The sequence below is a fragment of the Gavialis gangeticus genome, unplaced genomic scaffold, assembly GCF_001723915.1.
Source record: "Gavialis gangeticus isolate Ggan-Ray unplaced genomic scaffold, GavGan_comp1, whole genome shotgun sequence".
Taxonomy (NCBI): domain Eukaryota; kingdom Metazoa; phylum Chordata; order Crocodylia; family Gavialidae; genus Gavialis; species Gavialis gangeticus.
This window is the reverse complement of record NW_017728991.1, coordinates 404992-412428: the sequence shown is the minus strand read 5'-3', so window position 1 is coordinate 412428 and position 7437 is coordinate 404992. Positions and strand designations below refer to the sequence as shown.

General features: G+C 62.7%; 1 protein-coding gene across 1 annotated transcript; it reads right to left on the bottom strand.

Annotated features, from left to right (window-relative positions):
* Positions 1-446: 446 nt before the first annotated feature.
* ENPP7 (ectonucleotide pyrophosphatase/phosphodiesterase 7) lies at positions 447-5279 on the bottom strand. The gene is made up of 4 exons (XM_019514918.1): positions 5039-5279; positions 2624-2769; positions 1274-1894; positions 447-752 (listed from the first exon to the last, which is right to left on the bottom strand). Exons 1-4 carry the CDS (start codon positions 5277-5279, stop codon positions 519-521), a joined length of 1242 nt encoding a protein of 413 aa, XP_019370463.1. The 3' UTR covers positions 447-518.
* Between the last annotated feature and the right edge of the window lie 2158 nt (positions 5280-7437).

Sequence of the window (7437 nt, the reverse complement as noted above, 5' to 3'; positions counted from 1 at the left end):
TCAGCGCACAGCCGTACGCCTCTGTCTGCTGAAGGTTTCTCTTAGCCTAGGAAGTGCCACAGCTATGGGTGACCAGCACCGTGGGGCACCTGGGCCGAGCCCTCGAAGACTGGGGAGCTGTAATGCTGCAGCCAAGCGTGCTTGCCCCTGCTCCCAGGCTGCAGGGGGGAGGCACTGGGGGAAAGGGGGGATGGTGGAAAGGGGCACGGAGCAGCAGTGGCAAGTGGCTGTGCTCGTGCTTTGCCGCTAGGTGTCAATGTTCCCCCAAGAGTCCGGCAGGCGCTGGCTCCAGCCCACCGGCGCGGCAGGGAGGTGGTTGGCAGGGTCGGGCACCGTGCCCGGGGCCGGCTGCGACCTTACCTGTCGTTACCCAGTAGCTGGCAGTGGTGGTGGCTGAGCCTGCAATGGAAATGGGAAGCAGAGGGAGTCAGGGAGCCCCTCCGGGAGGGCGGGGAGCAGCCCCTGGTCCCTGTGCCAAGCTCCTGGCACCCCGAGCACCGTGCAGCAGGAGAGGGGAGCTACTCACTTGGGGCGTTTCTCAGCATGGGCATCATGACGTGCAGGGACCCGTTGTGCGGCTCCGGCACGATGCCCAGCAGCTCGCACAGGAGTGGGTAGACGTTCACGCTCTCGAACGGCTCTGTCTGCAGCCCCGCTTTGAAGGCCGGTCCCACCGCCCGGAAGATGGTTTTCATGTTCGTGGCGTTGTTGTCGAAGCCGTGCTCCCCTTTGTTAAACTGCACTTTGATTCTCTGCGAAGGAGGAGAAGTTGCGGCCAGTTCCCAAACACCCCGGCCCCTCGCTGCTCGCCCCTCCGTCCTCGGCCCCTCTCGGCGAGGGAGGTCACTGCCAGAGCAGAGACCTCTCCCCACTCGCTCTACCCCAGCATCCAGCCATGGACGGCGGGGGGTTTCCGTCTACGTTCGGAAGTGACCCGAGTGCACGTCCACATTTGCAAAGGCCTGAGGACGCTGCCTGGCACCCGCTGTGCAGCTGGTCCGTCGGGCAGGCTCCCCCTGCCCAGGGCAGCGCTCCCGGATCGTGACCTGCAGGCACCTTTGTTCTTTCTTGGTGGGGGCTTTTCCTTATCTGGGCCCCCAGGGCAGGAGACAAGCAGCCACGGGATGGGGGTCTACGTCCCTACAGGGAGGGGAGGCCCTGGCCTCTGAGACGGTGGCTTGGCTCAGCGCACGGGGTACCGGCACGGGGAGTTACGGGGAGGGGGACGGCAGGTGCAAGGCAGAGAGCAGAAGCACCTGCCCGTGGGTCTTACCCCGTGGATCACGTATCCCGGGTCGCTGTACATCAGCAGGGGGGTGATCCTGGGGTTGTCGGCGTAGTGGAGCCTCCTGGGGAACTCCTCCTTCTTGAAGACGTGCAGCCGGGGGTGCGCGTTCCTCAGGGCCTGGTACACCTGCTCCAGCTTTCCTTCTTTCGGCACCAGCAGCCCGTTGGGGCCGTAATCTAGGAGCTCAAACTGGATATCCTTGAAGGAGAAGTTAGACATAGTCCCGAGGAATATTTCGTCCTGCTTTATAACCGTCTCCATGCCGTGGTCCGAGGTGATGATGAGGTTGAGCCTCGGCTCCAGGCCGCTCTCCCAGATGCGCTGCCGTAGGTACCCGACGGTTCGGTCCACCTGGCTGACCATGTCTTTGCGCTGCTGGGATTCGGGGCCGTGCTTGTGCCCCGTGGAGTCGGGCTCCCCGAAGTAGAGCGTGACGAAGTCGAGGTTTTCCTCTGTGAACCACCTCATGACGGTGTCGATGTTCTGCCTCCACTCGGTTTCGTTGTTGTACTTGTGCCAGAGGCCCTCCACCTTCTTCACGCTCACCTGCTCCCCCTGGTACGTGGCGTTGCCCCCCGGGAAGAAGAGGGAGCCTGTCCTCAAGCCCTGTCGGCCAAGACAGTGGTTAATGCTCATCTCCTCCATCGCCTGCCCCAGCCCCGCACTCCTCCGCCGCCAGCACCTGTCTTCCCTCCCAGCCAGGCTTCTCCTGACCTCCGCTATTTGCTTTGCCCTGCTGAACCGGGGCCGCCCAGCCTTCACCGGCACTGGTTCCCCCCGCGGCTCCTGCCCCGAGTGCTTTGCAACCCCTGGAAGTCTTCGCACCGCAGTCAGCGGACACCAGCTCGGGCCCTCTTGCGCCTGCTCCCCCGAGAGGTGCGAGGCACAGGGGTAAGCAGGTCACCGTGGGCTTGGGGCTGGCTTTGTGCCTTCGAGACCCAGCTGAAATGTCCCAGATAGGACACCGATCGCCCACGTGAGCCGCGGGGCTGTCTCGGGGGGCCCACGGTGGTTTCAGCCCCTGTGTTGGCGTGTTTTCCTGGGGGTGCCCTCCTGCCGTGCAAGGCGACGGCCTGTGAAAGGCCAGGCCCCGGTGGCTTTTGTCCCCTCTGCTGCCCACCCTGCAGCCAGGAGCGGTCGTGCCGCTCCGCAGGGTTGGTGCCCGTTTCGATAGCCCGTGCGTCGGGGCTAACCCCTCGGTCGGCCCACGTTCGGCACGCTGGGTGGGCCGCAAAGGGCTCGCAAGGGGCACGTCCGCATTGCCCGCCGGTCCGAGGCCCGTGCTCCCAGCCCCGAACCAGAGCCGGGGGGGGGAGGCTGCGGCCACTCGCTCACCTGCCTCTGTGCTGTGATCCAGATGGGCAGGCTGCCGGTGTCCCACCACGCCGAGACGCCCTGCGTGTTGTAGTAGGGCAGCTTCTGCCCGGAGGTGGTGTTGAACCACATGTTGTGGATCACCCCGTGGCTCTCGATGTACTTCCCTGCCGGGATCGGGGTGGGACAGCGGGGTTAGGACCACGCTGGGCACACAGACCCCACTCCCGCAGTCCCCTCCAGCCCGGCCTCCTGGTCTCATTGTACCCAGGTGGTTGAGCCCCCGTCACCCACATCCCGGACCTCCGTCCCCGCGTAGTGAGGAGCGGTGGAGGCCAGGAGCCGGCCGGCACGTGTGTTCGAGCACTGCTCTTTCAGTGCTTACGTGGTGTTTGCATGTCCAGCCTGAGCCCCACCACAGCCGAGTCCTCCAGTCTGTCCTTCAGCCAGCATTTCCCTTTGCTTCAGTAGCTCTCCTCCCCTCCGAAGAGCCCCCTGAATGTATTTATAGGGAGCGATGCAGCAGTCTGGATAGACCCACTGCCTTTCCCTTGCCAAAAACACACGGCCTCCTCCGAGCAAGCTCAGTGCGTGCGGCACAACCCCCATCGGGTAACCCCCCGCTGCAACCCAATTTCTGCTTGGCGCCTTGTGATTCCTTCCTCCGGAGTTTGCTCTGCAGCCCCGTGGACCAGGCAAAAGGCCCAGGCGTCTCCGGGTTGCTTGCTTTTCCTTTCCCCAAGCACTGGTGCTGTGCCGGCTGCTCTCCAGCCCTCCCCCCCGCCCCATGCCCCCACTTCGATTGCTTCATTAAAAATCCTTCCTGCTGCATGTGCATTGTCCTGTGCGAGCCCTTCCACATTGGGGATGGAGATGAGCAGCCCCCGCGTGCCAGGGCATCGAGCGCTTTGAGCCAGACTTCCTCCTCGGAAGCGGCGGCTCTCGCGTCTGCACCGCTTCCCATTAGCTCCCCCGCCTTTGCTCCCGGGGTCTGTATAATCATCCTCGTTAGCAGCGGAGGCAAGGTGTTCATTAGCTGGGGGCCGTGCCCAGGCGGTCTCTCATCTCTCCCACATCCTCACGGCACGGCGGCCCCGCTGCTCTGCTTCTCTGCCTGGCTAAAGGGCCTGGTGCCGTTTGTGTCCGTGTGCTCTGCAAGGCCGATTTAGTGATTCGGTATTATACAGACGGCTCCTGACCCTTGGACATCATCTGCTTTGCCATCCCCCTGCCGGCTCTCTGCTTCCTCCTAACATCCCTTGCGACGTAGCTGCTTGCTCGTGTCGGCCCGCAGCCCGGCACTAAAGCTTTCCCCTCACTCAGGATTCATATTCCAGCTGCTGTTTGCACCTTCGCTTTCAAATAATTCACATCTCCTCTCCCTTCACGTTCCCGTGCTCTTCAGCCCAGGTCATTTCTTCCTAAAAGCTAGGGACTGACATTACACATCAACCGGTTTAAGTGATCAGGAACTGGTTTAAACCTATAACAGAACAGACATGCAGTGCCCATAAACCAGTTTGAAAATGGCTGACACGGGTTCAAGGTAAACCTGGCTGCATGTAGACTTAACCGGTTTGTGCAATGTCTATCCCAGACCATAGTTTCTCCAAATCTGCTCCATTTCAGTACAAAAATCAAAGTTACCTATTATTTATTTCTTCTTAATTTACATTGAATCCACTGGTGGTCACTTGATCAAAATTTGCTTTTTATGGGCTGTTGGTTGCAGCCGTGTTGGTCTAAGGACACAGGCAAACAAGGTTCTTTGGGTAGATGGGATATTTTTATTAGACCAACTAAATAGTTGGGAAAATTGTTCTTTGAAAGCTTTCGGGCACAAGCGCCCTTCTTCCCACCCTCCTGAGAGTCTGAGCAGAGTCTCTCAATGCCCAAAGAAGGGTGTTGGTGCCCATAAGCTGGCACAGAACAAGTTTTCCAACTATTTAGTTGGTCTAATAAAAAATATTGCATCTACCCAAAAAACCTTGTTTGCTTTTTTATCAGGTCTTCCCCACTTGCCAAGGTCTAGCATCGCTGCCGTTTGGGTCGGGGACTCCTTAGTGAAGCATTTTGCCCTCTCTCCTACCCAGGAATATGGGGTCAGATGACCCCGGTGCTGTTCGCTGTCCCCTGCATTGGTGACAGCCCACCCGACTGCTGCCTCCCATCAACATCAGGAGTTTCCTCCTCCGTGCTGCCCATGCTCCCAACCTCTGCCTGCTCCCGGTTCCCACCGGCTTACCTGGGGCTACTGCAATATTTGTGTTGATATGGGCCAACACGAGCATCGCACCAGTGACATGGCCCCGGGACTGGGATAATGGGAGCGCTGGAGCAAGCAGGGCTGTGACAAAGCGAGGGATCCCCCTATGCTGGGGGCTTGCCCTGTCCCGCCAGCCCCCGCCTCGCCTGGGGAGACTCGCGGGCACTCACCAGTCAGCAGCGTGAAGTGGCAGGGGCTGGTCATGGTGGCAAAGGCGGGCGTCATGTAGCGCGCCTTCACGCCCTCCTGCACCATGGTGTCCAGGTGCGGGGTGTCCACGTCCTGGTCGTAGTTCCACCGGAAGCCGTCGAAGGAAACCAGGAGCAGCTTGCTGCGGTTGTGCCTGTTTGGCAGGGGGGCCGCGGTCCCCAGGGCGAGGGCAGCCAGCAGGAGCGCCAGGGACGGGACCATCTTTCCGTCTGGCCACCGAAGACGGGGGCACATGCCCCGGCGCTGTTATTTAGCGGCACAGCAGGGTGCGAAGTCCGCGGGCCTGGCTTATCGTGGGCAGGGCACGTGGCTTTGGACCATAGTCCGTTATCGCTGCCGGTGCATGACTTGGAGCAGGCTGAGGTGCCTGGGCCCCCCCGGAGCCGCCCCGCCCTGCATGTGGTTAAGTCAGCGCTCATGGACCCAGGGGCTGTGGCCATGGCTGCAGGCAGGGGATGTGGCGGCTTCCTCCACCCCACCCCGCAGCTCCCGATGTCCCAGCACGGCCCTGCCTGCTGCCTCCCGTGTCCTGCCTTCCTGTCAGCAGGGTGGAGCGCGGCCGTCCCGGGCAGGGCGCGGGTTTGCAACCCACTGGCCCTACGAGCCTGGAGCACCCTTCCCCTCCGGGGCTCGGGTGCAGCTCAGTCCCCGGGCCAGGGCTTAGGGAGAAGGGAGCAGCTCTGGGGGGATGGGGGGACAGGGTGCACGGGCTGGGGCCCAGGGCAGGCGGGTGCTGAGGGAAGGAGTCCCCAGGGCAGCTGGAGGAGGGGGCCCAGACTGTCTCCAGGATAGCATTGCCCGTGCTTCCCCCCACCCCTCCTGCAGCTTCCTCCCCAGGGACGGTGCCGCAGCGAGGCATCGGGTGCACGCAGCGTAGCTGGCATGTGCTACCCGGCTGGCGCTGTGCTCGCTACCCGTGCTACCCGGCACCTCAGGAGTGGCCCGTGGCCCTGCAGCATCGCTGAGGACCGAGTCATTGTCCTGCTCCCATCTTCACCATCCGCAAAGGGCTGCAGTGGTGGGGCGGCCTCCAAGACCCCTCCGCACCGCCTGACCCGGCACCTGTCCTCGCCTGCCAGGCCTGGCCCGTGGAGCTGGGGAAGCTGATTATAAGGATTTATCAGTCACGGTTGCTTTTTATGGTGTCTCTGGGTCCTTTTCGCTGGTGCTGCCTCACCTGGCAGCGAGATGGGGATGGCCTTCGGCTGGGTTATGCAACGGAGGAGGGTCCCGTGCCAGCAGCTCTCGTGTCTCTCCCCGTTTGCCAGCCGGGCCGCGGGCTCGCTCCGCCCTGCCCTGCCCTGCCCTCGCGCGCGTGGGCGCTGAGCGAAAGCAGCACGTCTCGGTGTCTGAGGCCAGGGTGGGGCCGGCCCTCGCGTTCCTCCTCGGGCTCCCGTCTCTCGGCCCGTGGACCAGCTCGCGCGTGTGCATGATGGAGTCGGCGCTGGGCTGGCGTTTCCTTTGCGGAAACCGGGTCCCAGGAGACGTCGTGTCTGTGGCCATGGTACGGCCAGCACCCTCCTCCAAAGCGTCGCTACGCCCCAGAGCTCCTGGCTGCGGGAGGGGAGCACCGCTCCTGCCCGTCCTGGGCTTTCTGCCGCCTGCCGATGGGGTGACGCCACAGGGACCCGCGAGGAGACGTGCTCGCCTTGCTGGCAGGTCCCACTGATTGAGCCCTGCCCAGGGCTGCAACCACTGGGCCCCACAGCCCAGCTGGGCCATGCTCGTCGGTGCTTGCCTTTTTCTGGCTGTGCCCTGGCTTCCTACCCGTGAGCGGGGACGGGAGCACGGGCAGAGGGCACAGGCATGTGTGAAGGGCACCAAGGTTCGCGGGGAAAAAGGCTGTGTCAGTTGCCTGGGCACCTTATCTCCCTGGGCACTGATTATTTTGGATCGTGACCCAGAGCTGTGACTGAGCGGGTTGGCATCTGCCCAGCACGCAGGGAAGGTGCTGGGGGAGGCCGGTCTCTGCTCTGTGACCGCACTGGCAGCGGGGAGGGCTGGAGACGGCAGGGGCTGGCAGGCAAGGAGGGGATCCTGCGCGCAGTCATCACATGCGGGCGCTGCAGACGGAGCTAAGGGAGCAGAGGAGGGTCCCGGACTGCTTGGGCTGGCGGGAGCGAAGAAAGCAGAGAATGACACTTGCATTTCAAAGCCGAAGCTGTGAGGGGCGAGAGGCTGGGATCCCTGAGACGAGGCCGAGGCACGGCATGCACGGCAGCCGAGGGGCGTGAAATGCATGCTGTGGTCGGGCACCCAGGTTTCATAGATTCATAGATTCATAGATTAAGGGTCGGAAGGGACCTAGTAGATCTTCTAGCCCGACCCCCCGCCAGGGCGGGAGAACAACAAAAAACCC